Source organism: Mustelus asterias, chromosome 4 (assembly GCF_964213995.1).
Source record: "Mustelus asterias chromosome 4, sMusAst1.hap1.1, whole genome shotgun sequence".
Taxonomy (NCBI): domain Eukaryota; kingdom Metazoa; phylum Chordata; class Chondrichthyes; order Carcharhiniformes; family Triakidae; genus Mustelus; species Mustelus asterias.
The window spans coordinates 146911170-146929834 of record NC_135804.1 but is presented as its reverse complement, the minus strand read 5'-3'; the positions used below and the strand labels follow the sequence as shown (position 1 = coordinate 146929834).

General features: G+C 39.5%; 1 protein-coding gene across 9 annotated transcripts in view; it reads left to right on the top strand.

The window, feature by feature from the left end:
* The window catches only part of atrx (ATRX chromatin remodeler), a 178298-nt gene that overhangs the window by 97860 nt on the left and 61773 nt on the right, over nucleotides 1–18665 (top strand). For all 9 annotated transcript variants that reach the window (XM_078211911.1, XM_078211909.1, XM_078211912.1 and 6 more), the window contains 6 exons: nucleotides 4598–4707; nucleotides 6345–6491; nucleotides 8109–8286; nucleotides 13904–14041; nucleotides 16955–17130; nucleotides 17654–17771. In XM_078211911.1, the coding sequence (XP_078068037.1) occupies nucleotides 4598–4707; nucleotides 6345–6491; nucleotides 8109–8286; nucleotides 13904–14041; nucleotides 16955–17130; nucleotides 17654–17771 (867 nt within the window). The remainder of the gene's footprint in view (nucleotides 1–4597; nucleotides 4708–6344; nucleotides 6492–8108; nucleotides 8287–13903; nucleotides 14042–16954; nucleotides 17131–17653; nucleotides 17772–18665) is intronic.

Below are 18665 nucleotides of genomic sequence, written 5' to 3'. Positions count from 1 at the left end.
AGAAAATAGTCCATGCCTCTATTCTTTTTTCCAAAGTGTACAACCTCGCACTTGCCCACGTTGAATTTCATCAGCCACTTCTTGGACCACTCTCCTAAACTGTCTAAATCTTTCTGCAGCCTCCCCACCTCCTCAATACTACCTGCCCCTCCACCTATCTTTGTATCATCACACATTTGTCTGGATTAAACTCCATCTCTCCGCCCAAGCCTCCAACCGATCTATATCCTGCTGTATCCTCTGGTGGTCCTCATCGCTATCCGCAAATCCACCAACCTTTGTCTTCTGCAAACTGACTGATCAAACCAATTACATTTTCCTCCAAATCATATATATTACAAACAGCAAAGGTCCCAGCACTGATCCCTGAGGGACACCACTTGTCACAGCCCTCCATTCAGAAATGGAATTTGGAATCTTTTTGCTTTAGCTCGATTAGTCTGTTTGAAGTAAAGACATCTGTCCCTTTATCTTGACTGACTTCCTCTGCTGTCAGTTTGTGAAAAGGTGCATCTGATAAGCTAATCTCAGTTGCTTCATCCTGCTCCTTCAATTCTGATTGTTCTTTACATTTGTGTGACTATGATCTCGTCACAACACAATCTGGGAGCAAATTCTATTTGTAAGGACTCTTCAACTAGATTGTGTATGTTTTTCAACTACCATGGGCATCACCACAAGCTGTGATCCTGCCAAATCATTCCCGAACATAAATTGAACCCTGCAATAGGTAATTTCTCTACCAATCCGATGGATACTTTTCCCATCTTAAAACTGCCCTTTAAGTTGATCTTCACTGGAGGAATGTTCCTGTTTTCCCCATGAATGCTTGTGATCAGAACAACTTCTTTTAGCATCCCTTTGGGATAACAAATATCTTTATCCCGCAACATTAGGGATAACTTAGACCTGTATCTCTCAGGATTTTAATGTCCTTCGCCATTCTAACCTGTCCATGTGGAAAATTTCTTACACATACAAAATCCGCCACCTGCTGGTCACTTTGCTCCTGTACAGTTCATGCACACATTCATCCCCACTGGGTTCTTGCTCACTCGATGCATAAATCCTACTTTTCTTTTTATCCATTCTCCGGATTAATTTTTCCCTTTTCAAGATTGATAACTCCAACCAGCTTTTCCTTTAATAGCCAGCATTCTGATTTCATATGGTCCAGTTTATTACAATGGTAACATCTAATCCTCTTGACTTTTTTAAGAAGGGGTGAAACTTTTTTAACACTGTCCTTTCTCTGTGGTGGTGAAAACTGAGTTTCAACCACACTCTCTTTTCCTTGACTGTCTTTTCTCTGATGTTCCCATTTTCTATCTTTTTATGATTTAAAGAATTCTGGAAAAATGGTTTGATTGTGTGGGACATTTGTATTCATTAACCAGCTCTGCTGCCTAATAGGCTGAGCCTTTTGAATTTTTAAATTCTACTAAAACCATCACCTCTCTAAGGGCTTCAAACATTTTCGGGATCCTTAAAAGCCGCACCCAACGATCAAAGTAGATTTCTTTTACTCTTTTTAATTTGCGATGAGTTTGCCCAGGCTGTTTACTTGTGTTTTGTAACTTCTGCCTGTGCCTCAAGAACTAACTCATATGTAGTAAGAATAGCTATTGACCATCTTACCTTGCACCTTAAACCTATGCCCCTAGTAATTGACTCTTCCATCCATTGGAGTCATACTCGACACAAAGGAAGATGGTTATGATGGTTGGAGGTCAATCATCTCTGTTCCGGGACATCACTGCAGGAGTCCCTCAGGGTAGTGTCCTAGACCCAACCATCTTCAGCTGCTTCATCAATGACCTTCCCTCCATCATAACATCAAAAGTGGAGATGTTCGCCAGTGACTGCACAATGTTGAGCACCATTCGTAACTCTGCCAGATCACCAACAAACTGTTCTGGTCCTTCCATGCCGACACTATAGTGAAGGAGATTGTCATCAACTTCAGGAAGCGTAAAAGAGGACATGCCCCTGTCTACGTCAATGGGGGTGAAGCAGAAAGGTCGAGAGCTTCAAGTTTTTAGGTGTCCAGATCACCAACAACCTGTCCTGGTTTCCCCCCCATGCCGACGCTATAGTTAAGAAAGCCCAGAAAGGACTTAAGAAAGGAAGCGAAGGAAATTTGGCATGTCAGTATGACTCTCACCAACTTTTACAGATGCACCATAGAAAGCATTCTTTCTGGTTGTATCACAGCTTGGTATGGTTCCTGCTCTGCCCAAGACCACAAGAAACTACAAAGGGTTGTAGACTCCCCTACCTTTGGGAAAAGATGTTGACTAACTTATCTATGCTCTTTATTTTATAGACCTCTAAGATCACCCCTCAGTCTCCCATGCTCCAGGGGAAAAAAGTCCCAATCTATCCAGCGCCTCCTTATAACTCAAACCATCAAGTCCGGTAGCATCCTAGTGAATCTTTTCTGCACTCTTTCTAGTTTAATAGCCTTTCCATAACTGTGTGACCAGAACTGTACACAGTATTCCAAGTGTGACCGTGCCAATGTCTTATGCAACTTCAACAAGACATCCCAACTCCTGTATTCAATGTTCTGACCAATTAAATCAAGCATGCTGAATGCCTTCTTCACCACCCTGCCCATCTCTGACTCCACTTTCAAGGAGCTATGAACATGTATCCCGAGATCTCTTTGTTCTTTAACTCTCCCCAACCCTGCCCTACCATTAACTGAGTAAGTCCTTCCCTGATTCGATCTATCAAAATGCATCACCTTGCTGCCACTGTGTCAAAATCCTGGAACTCCCTCCCTAACAGCACTGGGTGTACCTACACTTCAGGGACTGCAGTGGTTCAAGATGGCAACTTCTCATCACCTTTTCAGGGCAGCTAGGGATGGGCAATAAATACAGGCCTCAGCAGTGATGCCAGCGTCCCATAAATTAATTTTAAAAAATCCTTCATTTTCTCCTCCTCACTATTCCCTTGCTTCTTGAACGTTCCTGGGAAGATTCTTGTGTCTTCTGTGCAGACAGAATTGTCCTGCCATTTCCTCCTCCTATTTCTGGACTGCAAAGGACCTACATTTGTCTTCACTAATCCATCTTTATATATTCAGAGCAGTTTTTAGAATTCGCTTTTATGTTTCTTGCAGGTTTGCTCTCGTACTCTATCTTTCCCATCTCAATCAATCTTTGTCCCCCTTTGCTGAATTCTAAGCTGCTGGCAATCCTCAGGCTTTCTACTTTTTCTAACAAATTTATATGATAAATTTATATGGGCGGCACGGTAGCATAGTGGTTAGCACTGCTGCTTCACAGCGCCAGGGGCCCAGGTTCGATTCCCGGCTTGTGTGGAGTTTGCACATTCTCCTCGTGTCTGCGTGGGTTTCCTCCGGGTGCTCCGGTTTCCTCCCACAGGCCAAAGATGTGTGGGTTAGGTTGATTGGCCATGCTAAATTGCCCCTTAGTGTCCTGGGATGTCTAGATTAGAGGGATTAGCGGGTAAAATATGTAGGTATGTGGGGGTAGGGCCTGGGTGGGATTGTGGTCGGTGCAGACTCGATGGGCCGAATAACCTCTTTCTGTACTGTAAGGGTTTCTATGATTTCTATCCTGGGAAAAAGCTTCTGACTCTCCACTCTGTCCATGCCCCTCATAATCTCCTGCATCCAACCCCTCATCCAACGATGCATATATCCACAAATTTACTCTGCAAGAGTATTGTCCAATTCTCTTGTGGCCATTTTAATTGTCGAGCTGCCTTTTCAAAAAATATTTTTAAAAAATGTTTTTATATTTCTTCCAAATTTTGGAAGTACCTGTATAAATTTAATCATCTTCCCACTCGGTGTCTAAAGTTGCTTTCTCCCTCACCCTGCCCTAGTGTCTTTAATTTGCTGCATTCCAAGCTTAAACTCTCTCCTTTTCTCTGCTATTGCTGACTTCTGCATTTCAAATTCCCTTTGGGAAAACTTCTTTCTCTTTCGGGTTCCAGTTTTCCCACTTCTAATTTTGCCATTTTCAATTCCCTTTCCTTTTCAGTTTATGCATGCAATTCCCACTGCCTCTTTTTGTTTTAGAAAAGTGGATTTGTCCGACATGTCTGGCAAGTTTGTGCTGCGCTAGTCTTTCCACAATCTTGGATTTCTTTAACCCCACAAGTGAACCAAGCTCCAATTTATCTGCCAATTCCAAGAGCTTCGCTTGAGGCACATTTTTCAATTTTGCCATGGTTATGTTATCCGCCTCCAAATAAATTTGGACTCAAGTGAGAGCCATTTTTCTGCAGTCTTTTACTTTGAATGATAAGTGTTCACTTGCTTTTAACCATCCAAACATGGTCTTACTAAGGCCCTGTACAATTATAGCAAGGCTTCTCTACTTTTATACTCCTATCCAAAGTAGCCTGGGCCTCTGGATTACTAGTCCAGTGAAGCCAGTGTCTCCTGCTATTTAGTGTAGGAGCTCATGTTTGACCCATCAAAAATAAGAATTGCAGATCTAATTGCTTTAGTAATCTCGCAATGTAATTTTTCCAAAATCAAAATATATTACTTTGCCTCCTTCATTTCAGGTTTTATAGATTATCCTGAATTAAAAATAATTGTTTATTTGTGCAGGTGTGCAATTCATGTGGGATTGTTGTTGCGAGTCCGTGAAAATAGCCTTAAAGGAGAGTGGTTCTGGATGCATCTTGGCACATTGTATGGGACTTGGAAAAACACTACAGGTGAGCATCTGGCCTGCAAAAGGCAATATATTAGCTTACAACTTTTCAAATGTACTTGCTTTCAAATTTTGCAGGAAGTACAAAATTCATAAGAATGACTTAGTTATATAATTTGGGTTTCTAATTAGGTGAATCCAAGACTATAGTAAAGATTTTCCGATTTGACTTTTACATGAAGCTTTTCTATTATAGCATTTCTAGAAATGAATGTTATATTGTAGCTTAAGTTAAGCCTACTTAATGCATTTTTTGATGTTGGAAATGTGCACTAAACCAGGCTGCTCTTTGAGCCAGATTGATATTGAAATCAGTGTGTACTGTTCCAGTGGATAGATATTTATTATCATGGCTATGAAACCAAGTGAATTTTGCATCGAGTGTAGAATGGTGAATGTACATTTCAGATAAAGGTCAAAATTCGTTATCTTATGCCAAGACCAGAGAGCTGTCTTTTTTGTTCATGCACATGAGGGAGAGTGTCAGCCAAAGAGGAACAGTAATGGGGCAGAAAGAAAGATTCCTTAATAGAGCAGCAGAGACCAGATTGAAACACATTAACTTTTCCTAAAAAAAAATACAGGCAAGAAATTGTGGCAAATCAGCAAGTTAATTTGGAACAACCCTCAGTTCTCTATTGAAAAGGTGGTTTTCTCTCTGCCTCCTGACAGAAGTGCTGTACTGAAGTAACAGATGAAGGGGGAGAGAACAGCATTAGTTATGTGGAACCGATCATCTGTTGTGAATAAGGTTAGCTTTTTGCTGTGGAAAGTGGGAGATGGATTGGGGGGAGGAAAATGTAAAATGCACATGAGGGAAATAACTTGAGCAATAAAGTTAAGAGTTGAACAGTTCAATCAATTGCAGTTTACAAGAAATCTTTTTTTCCTTGATTTTTCTACAATCTGAAATGTAACCTGCTCTACATTTAAACTAAGATGTCAATATCAGCACCCGTTTCTCAAACAAATGTCTCGGTTGGTAAGGAACAAATCTCTGTTCCAACTAAAATGTGTGGTATACAATATAGTATTGAGCAAATGACTAACGATTTTGAATTCTGCAGAAAAATGCATTTAATTGAATTGTTCATTGAACTAATTTGTACTCAAGTGGGTTCTCAGAAATGCTACCATTTTTTAACTTTAATTTTATTTTGGCATTTGTGAATCCTCAATCTTCTGTGGCATCGGATTAAGGTATTTAGTAATGAGTTTTATTCCAACATTTCAACCTTTAGTTAAGAATAAGTGCAGATTAGTACTTTAATATGTATTCTGCTGAATATTCTAATTTCATAATACAATTTAGTTTATATTCGTTAAATGAGCTTCACTGGAAATTTAATGTGACCAAGCCCACAGTTATCTCAACATTTTTACTTGTGTTTTTTAACTCATTCTTTATGCTGCATTTATAAGCTTTTACCATCTTCTTTTACCTGGAAGTTAATACCAACAACTTCAAAAATAACTATTCTGTGTACCTAATGTAAAAATAATTTTAAATCATTATTGGTTTGCATAGTGAATGTGAGTCTGTGATCTACTTTAACTTTTTGTGTATTTAGATTAAGTGCTGGAAAAGGAAAACAGTTAATAATATCTACTAAGGTACAATTTTTCATGTTTTGGTTACAGGTGGTGACCTTCTTGCACACGATGCTGTTGTCTGAAAAGCTTGAATTCAGTACTGCTTTGATTGTTTGTCCACTGAACACAGTTCTTAATTGGATCAATGAATTTTCCAAATGGCAGGAAGGACTTGATGATGATGAATGTTTAGAGGTATTGTGTACCTTGCAATCATTTATTTTAAAGCTGAGTTTTTTGTGGTGTTATTTGTAGACTGGATATCAATATGTTAGATTAAAATGTATAGTGAATGCTGCTAGAATCTGGTTTAACTTTATTCTCTTTTGGTTCCTGTGATCTATGCAGCCATGTCACAATAAATATGCCTAATCTTTTCCCCCCCTGATTTGTCACCCAAACATGGATGCAGCTTCAGACCATTCTGTCCAAAACGTTTGTTCAAACATGGAGGGGTTGGAGGGCAGGCCATTAGTGTTTGGAATTCTCATCCCCAGAAAACAATGGAGGGTGTGTCATTGAATATATTCAGGACTGAGTTAGACAGATTCTTGACCAAGAGTGCAGGTTCACTATTTAAATATTGTAGGTCTGTAATTGTAGATATGATTAACTAAAATGCACTGGAGATTTCATAACTGGCAAATTAGGAATTAGTATTTAACAGAAGATCTGATACTAAGGAGCTACCTTTGATCACTTTGACAACTTTGTTTAATGTATTTCCTTTAAATGAAGAGGAAAGTTATTTAACAGTGCCATTCCCTTACCTGTACAATTCTTCATAATGTCCCAGTCCTTTCTGTACTGAATGCTATGTAATATTTACATAAAACTTCAACATGGACTTGATCTTTGTTTTCATGGTAGTATTTGATTCTGTTCATAAAGTCGTATATTTTGCTATTTTTGATCAGGTTTGAAATTTGAGCTTCAAATGTTTATTAATGTACTTGTTAGGGTAGCACCATGTTCTAGCCAATAATGGGGTAACCGTCACAAAGTTTAGTGGATAAGAGCCCCTGCTACAAGCATTTCCTAACAGGGCGGCACGGTAGCACAGTGGTTAGCACTGCTGCTTCGCAGCTCCAGGGACCTGGGTTCGATTCCCGGCTTGGGTCACCGTCTGTGTGGAGTTTGCACATTCTCCTCGTGTCTGCGTGGGCTTCCTCCAGGTGCTCCGGTTTCCTCCCACAGTCCAAAGATGTGCGGGTTAGGTTGATTGGCCATGCTAAAATTGCCCCATAGTATCCTGAGATGCGTAGGTTAGAGGGATTAGCGGGTAAATGTGTAGGGATATGGGGGTAGGGCCTGGGTGGGATTGTGGTCAGTGAAGACTCAATGGGCCAGATGGCCTCTTTCTGCACTGTAGGGTTTCTGTGATTCTATGATGCCTTCTGATCTGGCTGAAAGTATGCAAAAATCAAAATTGCCATAATGTTCCCTATTTATGAGCATAAGAAATGACCTGAACAATTTGTAAATATCAGTTTGTATATTAATTCCTGAGCAGTATTGAGCAGTCTCTCAATACAGAACAAAGCAACACAGTAGTTGTGCTGCGATTTTAGAAATGATGGTTCAAGGCTCACTGTCAACAGATTGTTTATCATTGTATAATATTGCAACAATCAAAGATGTGTTTATATTCATGGCAGAACATTTGTAAAGATGCCCTTTAGCAATTCTTTCTTTCCTGTTAGAAAATGTTGTTTGAACGTTTGTTTTACAGCCCTCGTTATTTTACATTCTTGAATCATTTGTATAGTGACTGATATTCAGAAATATAGTGAGTTATTTTCTGTTCTAAAGGTAAATGAATTAGCAACAGTTAAACGTCCTCAGGAGCGGTCCTACATGCTTGAAAGGTGGATGGAAGATGGGGGTGTTATGATTCTTGGTTATGAAATGTATCGTAATCTTGCACAAGGAAGGAATGTGAAAAGCAGGAAGCTGAAAGAAATATTCCAGAAGACGTTAGTAGACCCTGGTGAGATGTTTCTTTTATTTAATGGATTCGGTGCTGTTTGGAAAACTGAAAATTTATCACTGTTTTCAACAACAATATGAATATCATCAATGCACTAAACTGTTTAGAATTGTTGTGGAAAGTTAGTGTATAGAAATTTAGAAGTACGGTTTGATAGTTGATTTAAGATTATCAAAGTTAAATATATATTCATTCCCAATAAGTTACCTTATGCCATGTAGTTAGAATTTTCATTTTGGAAACAGAATTTATCAATCTCCCATTAACAAAAGGCATCTTATTTCTGGATTCGAAGTTTTCTCTAACATATATTTACATACAGTTGATATTTGTACTGCCATATCTATTTGAGGAATCCCAAAAAAGCAGAGGGCAGTGTTGCTGCGTGACAACATCACCTAATGAAGCAGTTTGTGAGAATGAAAAAAAGACCAAAAGGTCGACCCCCGGAGAAGAAAAACATTTTGACCCCGACAGTGGGATGTACAGAAGTGTTGTTTTGCTGGCTTTCCATTTTGTGGTTTCCTCTCCCGCTCATGACTGACATAACTCTAGTTGGTGCATCTTCCTTGTCCCTCTGGGATCAAGAGTTGTCCCTTTTGAGATCAAGCCTTATGGAAGAAATTCACAGACTGCCTTTAGAACCTATAAGTGCTATTTGTATATTGATGCAAACTTACTCTGAGTTGGTGGTGAGCTGCCGCCTTGAACTGCTGCGGTTCCTGAAGTGTCGATACACCCACACAGCTGTTAGGGAGGGTGTTCCAGGATTTTGACTTAGCAACAGTAAAGGAATGGCGATCTATTTTCAAGTCAGGATGGCATGAGGCTCAGAGAGGAACTCTTAGGTGGTGGTGTTTCCAGGTATCTGCTGCCCTTGTCCCTCTAGATGGTAGTGGCCCTGGGTTTGGAAGGTGCTGCCTTAGGAGCCTTGGTAAGTTCCTGTAGTGCATCTATTAGATGGTACACACTACTGCCGTTGTTCGTCTGTCATGAAAGGAGTGAATGTTTGTGAAAGGGGACCAATCAAGCAGGCTGCGTTGTTCTGGATGGATAGCCCAGCAGTTCCAATGCCTTCAGCTGTTTCTTGATAATCGGTATCCTCAATAGCTTACTGGTCTTAAACATATAATCACCCAAAATCAAGTGTTCATTCCAACAAGTTCTATAGACCTATGTTTCATGAACTAATCATTTTCAGAGTTCATTATTAACATCTCATTCCACATGGAACTGAAAATATTTAACCTAAATTTAATTCTGAAACTTTCCCTTGTACCTCATCAAATAGGAATTCCTAATGACTTCTGATTCTGCAATTCTTTGCTGTCACATTTCTGAATTAATATTTTAAACACTCAAGAATTGCCTGGATATGTGCATGATTCTATTCTCCCTCGAGCATGGGAGCAGATTAAAAGAAAATGGTATATCGATCTTAATTGCTGTAACTACCTTTCTCAGCCACACATCAAGGATGCTATCTAACTGACCTCATTTCTTTTCATTTCTGATGAACTGTAAAAAGTTGGCACAATAAGATGTTTGAGGTAGCCTGGAAAACATGATGCTGTAAAGCTTAAAATATTGAACAAGTAATCTTAATTAGTTTGCTAGTGGCTGGAGTGGGGAAGGAGGTTAATGGTAATTAATCCGTAATTGCAAATGGTTGCCAGCTTGCAGCAGCTTTATTTAATTACCCCTTCATCTCCTAACTCCAAAATGTTAAAGTCAGCAGGTTCTTATCTTTAAGTTTTGACTGTGCAAAAAGCTTGTTTATTCCAAAACTTTGAACTCTTGAAAGAAATTGGCCTGTTTAAACGTGATTGCAATGATTACTTTCCTCTGTATACTCTTAAGTTGTTAGATAAAAGATGGATGATTTTTTTTAAAAAAGTGAACAATAGTTTTTGAATTTACTTGACTTGTATTTTCCTTTTTCCCCGCACACTGCCATTCATCATGGTTTTGGTATCTCTGTATTCCCATCTCCCTTCCAGTATTTTTCTTTTCCAACGGACCAGACAACTAACTGTGTGGTATGAGTTGTCCAGTGTATTGTAATGCCTGATGTTTCTTCATAATGGAAGATTATTTCCTCCCAGCCCTTAAGTAATATATTAACTACCCCATGCAGCAAAAAAGCCATGTGATTGTTTCGCCTGACAGGATGGAGTCTCTGCAAATAGTCTATATAAGCTGTTGATTATTGTGATTACCCAGCAGGTTTATTCCGTGAGTAGTATAGCTAACTTACTAGAGGAAATTAACTCCGTGTAGCCTATACTAAATTGTTTGATCTCAGCCAGGAAGTTACTTGGACTAAAATGATCTCAATGTTATTGTTAGGGGTGTGGATTTTCTTCTCCCTGTCATTACCTTTGGAGCCTCTTGAGGATTTGTTTTTGGCTCCCTCCTTTTCCTCATAGTCTGGTTTTTTAAAAAAGTGCTTCGAGAAGGGTTGCTAAGGGAGACCAGCAGAAGGGTTCAGGGAGGTAGTTTTCTACATGAGGCAAAGTTGACTGAAGGGCGTACCAGCCGTTATGGAGTGAAGGCTGGGAGATGGGAAAAGGTCAGAGTCAAAGGGTGGATAATGGGAAAAGACTTATTGGCATGACATTCTGAAGAAAAAGTTCTTGTAGGATTAAGGAGAAAAATACGATTGCATTATAAACTGATAATAGAAACTGGTGTTTGACCACCCAATTTGAGTGATTTAAAAACGGCTAATAAAGTATATGTTAGAATAATAATGTTACTAATTTTAATTGAAAGACATAGTGCAAGGCATTAAATGTGATGAACAAAATAAGTGGTAGTGATTAAGTGAGTTTCTGGAAAATTATCGGTCAAATAGTGCATTAGTTTCCTTTTCAATGTTCAAGGGTGCAGGGAAAAGCAAATATATCTTGGGCATCATAAATGGAGCTTAAGAGGAACATAAACTCTATATTCTAATTCTACAACTATGACAACTTTAACATTTTTAATGGAAATACTGCAGTAAAATCTTGATTATCTTGGAGAATAGGTGGTGTTGGATAACCAAAAATGCCTGTTAGCAGAGTTCTGTTTTCTAATGGAATACAGCAGAATACTTGTAATATGAACTAATGCAAGTATTATGCAGAAAGTAAAGAACAATATTCCTTTTGTATCTAATCTTCAATATTACATTAAAATATATTTTGAAGTATAAAATAATTAAAGTTTATTTATTAGTCACAAGTAGGCTTACATTCACAGTGCAATGAAGTTACTGTGAAAATCCCTTAGTCGCCACACTCCGGCACCTGTTCGGGTACACTGAGGGAGAATTTAGCACGGCCAGTTCACCTAACCTGCACATCTTTGGGAGGATGGGAGGAAATGGGAGCACCTGGAGGAAACCCACACAGACACGGGAAGAACGTACAAACTCCACACAGACCCAAGCTGGGAATTGAACCCGGGTCCCTGACACCGCGAGGCAGAAATTCCAGCTAGTTGGATGACACTACTGAATATTGTACTACTGAGGATTAAAGGGGAAGTGCTGTGCCAAATTGACCAATAATTTCCAGACATTCTGATGAAAGCTGTGTTTATTGCAACAGTCATGCCTAATTCCAAGTTACTTATCAAATGTTCCGAGTTGACACTAAATTCCTATTTGCCTTTTTTTGCAATAAATCAATTTTGCAAATCCAAGCAATATTTGCTTGAGTATTGCTGAAACAGACATGTTGAAGCTTTTCATGTTGTACTCATCAAGACAGAGAGTGCTGATTGGTTGGCAAGAGGGCTCTGGCAGAGGCACTGCCATGGAGAATGCACCAATTGATGGTGACTGACTGTTATCTGCCAGGTACTAGTTGAAATTTAAACCAGGCTGCTTGACCCTGATTGGTCTAGGCATTGCCTTGAGGAAAGAGTCAGTGAATGGCTATCACTTATTTTGTTTAACTAAAATAGGCACAGTGTGAACATGTTCTTTCTGTCTACAAAGATCAGAGCCCTCTATAGTAATATATGTAGCTTCCAGTACATGCAAATGCATCGTGCTGCAGGCCTGACTGACAACCAATTTAAGATTGTGTAATTTTTAGCACACTGAGGATTATTAGCAAATATTGTCCATTCTCAGAATTACATCCAATGTTGACGCAGTTCTGAGTTAGGCAAGCATGGGCTGGCCTGTTCCTAGCCCACTGTCAACAATGGCTGGGACATGCTGTTTGATATGATCTGTCCATCTTAGGATGCACAACCCGCACTGAGCATCACACTGGCACTGTGATCCTATTCCCCATTGTTACTCAATTGTATGATAGGCAGAACAAGATTTTTGGCTTAACCAGCATCCTGTTCGTGGTGAATACCACCCGTGTGGCTACAGCATTGTCGTAGTGCGAAACAACTAGCTTTGCTTGCTCAGGCTTTTGAGACATCTTGTCCATGCAGGATAATCTGAGGTGGACTGGGTACTTTTTGGAGCCAAAAGTGACATCCCAAGGCCAGTTTGCATGACCGACAGTGTGAAGCGATCTGACCAGGGTAGCCATTATCCCGCATGATGTCTTCGATAAGTCCTATATCAGTGTCAGACTTCCATTTTAGGCGAGTGGTGGGGCTTGGTTTGTGATGCAAAAAAACACCTGCCAAAATGTGGCTGTGAAGCATCAAATGGCAACTGTATGATAGGAACATAATTGAGTATTACTTTCTGGAATTGTCTTGGGAATTATAAGGTAATAACAAATCGAGGTGGAGATATGAATAGCGGGCTGGTGGGAAATGTAGCAGGCAGTTTGTGATTCTTTGGGGGCCAAAGAGAACTTTTAATTCGGGTACTTGAGAACTTGCCTACTTCACAAAACTATCAATATGGCTGCTGGCTGAGACAAATGGGTTGCTCAACAGCGACACTCAGTGGCTAAATCGTGCAACAACATGAGAACAACTTGGTTACATTCTGAGCACTTGAGTTATACTGCTGTTTTAGAAGAGAATTGTAGTATTAATATTTAAAATTTATCACAGTACTAAAAGTTTAATATGTATGTAACGCAGTTCAACTTTCAGTGCATATTGCAATGAAATATCATGACCCCATTTGATTTTAATTTTATAAAGTACGATGCTATCTAATGTTTATAGAGCTGTGGAAAGCCTGCTTGGGCAATGCAGGAATTTATTTCACAGCTTCACGTTGCCAGTTGTACGAAGCGCATGTACAGGGTTCAATTTATTTACCAAGTGGTCTGCAATCCAGTATGCTGCTAACAGATCTGTAAATTGATTTGTATAATTGAAATAAACATAACTATGATATAGATGTCTTGAAATGTTTTGATTTTTGTGTTACAGCTTTGAGTCCATCTATCGGTACAGCATTAAATGCCAAGAATTTATATTATATAAACATTGAATATACTTGAATATATAAAATTAATCCAACAGGCTTGATTCATTTCCATAAATATTGGGTTTTTTGGATTCTGCCTATTTTACCAAAATCTGTATCCTGTCTAACATCTTGTGTATTGTGACACGTTTAAAGGTGATTTTTTACTCGGCTTTTGGATTTAAAAGAAGTCTTACAAATTATTTTAAAATGGCTTGATTTCCCCTGTAGGTCCAGACTTTGTTGTGTGTGATGAAGGCCACATACTTAAAAATGAAGCTTCTGCAATATCAAAGGCAATGAATTCTATTAGAACAAAGCGGAGGATTATTCTCACCGGAACGCCATTACAAAATAATTTAGTAGAATGTAAGTAATGCTTCTGTTTTATCATTCTCCCATGTCAATATTTATTTTAATTCGACTGTCTTCAGCAATTACAAATGCATGTTAAAAGCAGGAATGGAAGTTAACTATTTTGTTTCTACGCAACACACAGCAGAGAAGCAAGCCATTTGGCCATTGGCCTGTGTCCGTGTTTGTACTCCACACGAGCTTCTTCCTATCCTTCTAATCCTCTCGGCACAACTTTCTATTCTGTTTCCTCTTGTGTTTATCTAGCTTCCACTCAACTGCATGTATTTCAAGTTTACAAAGATCATTTGCAATTACACTCTCTCACCAGGCTGAAGATGGAACAGCCTGGTGAGAACACAGTAGAAGTAGTTTTGCATCAGACAATAAATGTCAAGTTGAGGCTGTAATAACATTATTTATACTTGTACATTTGTTAAAAATTACCACTAAACAGAAATCACATCTGACATCTGCCAAATGTACAATATAACTAGAATATTATAAAGTACAAGAAATTATTATTCTGTTCCTATTAAATACAATACAATGCTGGTTTGACTGTTCAAATTACAAAATCAACAGAAACATTATAAACAAATGTGAATTTTTGTAGATTACGGCGCTGCACTACTTGAATAGCATGGTAGTGTTGTGCAAAATGATGGAGGATATCCTCAGTGTGAAGATGGTTCCTTGTCTCCACAAGGACAGTGTTGGCCATCCCTACCACTGATGCCATGTACATTTTGAATCTGAGACAGGAAGGTTGGTAAGGATAGGGTCAAGTGAAATATTCCCTCTTGGTGTTCTCGCCACTTGCCACATGCTCAGTCTGGCAGGTATGTCCTTTAGGACTCAAACAAGTTCAGTAATGCAACCAAGCCACTCTTGGTGATGAGCATTGAAGTCACCCACCCAAAGTATATTCTACATGTATTGCAAGTTTACAAAGATCCTTTGCAATTACACTCTAACCAGGCCAAAGATGAAGAACAGCAAAAGTAGTTTTGCATCAGACAAACCCTGACTACCATTAGTGTTTCTTCCAAGTGATTTTCAACATGGAGGAGCACTGATTCATTAGTTAAGGAAGATAGCTAATCAGCAAGTGGTTTCCTTGACCATGTTTGACCTAATGCCATGAGACTTCATGGGGTCTGGAATCAATATTGAGGACGTCTAGAGCCACTCATTACTGACTGTATACCATTGTGTGCTGCCACCTGCTGATGGTGAGCCAGGACATGCCCAGGAGGATGATGGCAATCTCTAGGGCATTACCTTTATGGAATGTTTCAATGGGTATGATTATCTCTGCCTATTGCTTGGCTAATCTGTGGGACAGTTCTCCCAATTTTAGCACAAGCTCCCAGATGCTGGGGTGAATTTGCAGGATCAACTGGGAATTTGTCATTTCCTGTGCCACAATCTGTCAGTTGATCTGTCCGGTTTTTATTAAATTTTCTGTTGCCTTTTGATACAACTGAGTAATTTACTAGGCCATTCAGGAGGCAGTTAAGAGTCCATCACATTGCTCTGGATTTGGAGTCATATGTAGGCTAGACCAGGTCAGAATGGTAGATTTCTTTTCCTGAAGGTTATTGGGGAACCAGATAGATTTTTGAGTCTGGTAGTTTTTTATTCCACCTTTATTAATTAATTTGATTATGGTCATAGCTATAAAATCTCCTCCTGTAATGCTTTTGTGTCAACTTGCATCATTACTTGCATCATGGTGGAGGCAGATAGGCTGGCATCGTTTAAGACTTACCTGGATAGTCACATGAGCAGTCTGGGAATGGAGGGATACAAATGAATGGTCTAGTTGGACCAATGAGCGGCACAGGCTTGGAGGGCCGAAGGGCCTGTTTCCTGTGCTGTACTGTTCTTTGTTCTTTATCTCTGGTGTTGCAGGAATTGATTCTTGCCCTTCTCCTGTTTCTCATCTACACCTCTGTGATATCCAAATGCATGGCCTTGGGTTCCACCTGTAAGTTGCTGACACCAGCATTACCTTGCATCACCCAAACCTCACCACCACCACCTCAAACTCTCTACTGCTTCTGCGTTGTCAACCTCCAATTATGCATTGGAAAAGATTGAAGCTATTGTCTTCAGAGCCCTTACCAAGGATTCCATCCTCGTTCCTGGCAACTATCTCTAGCTGAGCAAACTTAGTGTCCTATTTGTTCTTGAGGTTAGCTTATGGCACTATATTCTTTCCATCAGAAAGATTGCTTCCAGCACAGTTAAATCACATATTGCTTTGCCATTTGTTGTCATTCCTTAGCACATCCTCCACTTCCTTCACGTAACCATTAGCAGCCTTAAACCACACTGGCTTCAAGTTCTAAAAACCCTTCCAAAGACCTTGCCACCTCTGTACCCTTCTTAAAACCTACACCTTTGCCCAAGATTTTAGTAACAAAGAACAGTACAGCACAGGAAACAGGCCCTTCGGCCCTCCAAGCCTGTGCCGCTCCTTGGTCCAACTGGACCAATCGTTTGTATCCCTCCATTCCCAGGCTGCTCATGTGACTATCCAGGTAAAAAACAGGAGCACCCGGAGGAAACCATACAGACATGGGGAGAACATGCAAATTCTGCATAGACAGTGACCCAAGCCAGGAATTGAACCCGGGTCCCTGGCACTGAGAGACAACAGAGCTAACCACTGTGCCACCATGCCGTCACGTTTTGTAATACCACCTCCTCTAGCTGGATGTCAATTTTTGTTTCTTCTATTAGTCGCTATGGAAATGCAAGATGGGGGAAATTCCAGCTACGCATTAGTAAACTGCTTTTGAGCATGATTAAATTCTCCAGGTCAGCAATTTGTATAAATGTGTTTTCATATATACCGTCTACTTAATTGCAGAAACCCCACTTTGAAAAAAATAAATGCTTGAAATATTTCTCCTCCAGATCATTGTATGGTGAATTTCATTAAAGAGAACCTTCTTGGTTCAATAAAAGAATTCAGGAACCGATTTATGAATCCCATTCAAAATGGCCAGTGCGCGGACTCCACCTTGATCGATGTGCGAGTAATGAAGAAACGTGCCCACATCTTGTATGAAATGTTAGCAGGCTGTGTGCAGGTATTTATAGAAATTACTAAAGTTGTTTGTATCTCGCCCACCTTATACCTTTTGGTAGCAAACATTTTGCTACTGTTTTTTTATTTTGTGCAATTAAGCTAATATTGTTTTGTTACTTTCTTACCTTGAGTTTTCTGCTGCTATAGCACTTAAATCTGCACTTAACCCAAAAATCGTTCAATTAATTTTTGTCATCTCCCTTCACAAACCTCAAATGATCTAGGACTCCTTCAATCAAGCTCTGATCCACATACCTTCATTATTCTTTGGCAGATCTGTCTCATAATTTAGTTCTTTTCTGGTCATACATGTCTGCCTTGCCTTCCATTTTTGGTTCAGTTTACTTGGTAAAAATTAATTCTTTGAGGTAAATGTGTCTCCCCCTAGCCACTTAACCATAGCACTCTCTTCCTCCCTCAAGTGGCCTCTTCAGAAACCAGCGGTAATGTTAAAAACTGAATCTTAAATGGTTTGTAATTGATGTTGAAAAAATAACTTTTTCCTAAATTTTATTCTCAAATAGCGAAAGGATTACACTGCACTTACAAAATTCTTGCCTCCGAAACATGAGTATGTTCTTGCTGTGAGGATGATGCCAATTCAGTGCAAACTTTATCAGTACTACCTTGATCACTTTACAGGTATGTGACAAGATTTTTTAAAATATAGTATTACATAGTATTAGACTAAAGGAGAAATTCTCAGAAGCACAATATGATTCCCTACCTTGTATGTTTTTAGAGTGACAGAGGAATTACATCGTGATGTGTGGTAATTTGGAGTTAGGTCTTCCTGCTGTCTAGACATTGCAGAAAGTATATTGGAATGTGGGTGTATATCCAAGAGCTATTCTGTTTCTGTTGCTGGCTATCAGTTAGGTTCATGATTTCTTCTTTTATTATGAAGTATGTCCTTGAACTATGCCTTCAGCTTATCACAATTTTATAGAAACCTTCTAAATTTATTTATTTTTAATATGAACCGTTTGAAATTTAAACTCAAGGGGCTAATTTTCATGTGCAATACAGTGAGCAAACTGTGTGTGCATGGTCACTGCCCAGAGGAGTCGGTGAGACTCAGTTAATTTTCATTGGCCCTCATTGTAATTGTGATTGGTGAACTGCCAGTGTGGAACATGCTTCCCATAAGCAACTTGCTGGTTTGGAGGTGAATGGTTCAGCCACTTGTTAAGGACCTGCATCAGAGCCTAGAAAGGACATGGATTTAATGACAACAGAAATAAGTGGCACTGGAGCAACGATCAGTCGGAGTTCTGGTCAAGAGGATGTAGATTTGTCCAAAAGAACAAATAGGGGAGTGAGGAAATGTTGAGTAAAGTGTGCAGAGACAATGAACCAAGTCTGCAATAGATCTGGAGAAAGTGATGCCAACTAAAAGAGAGAGAACCCAACATACAAGAGCAAAGAGTACAGCACAGGAACAGGCCCTTCCACCCATCTAGTCTGTGTTGACACATGACGCCTTTCTAAACTAAAGACCGTTTGCTTCTACATGGTCCATGTCCCTGTCTATTC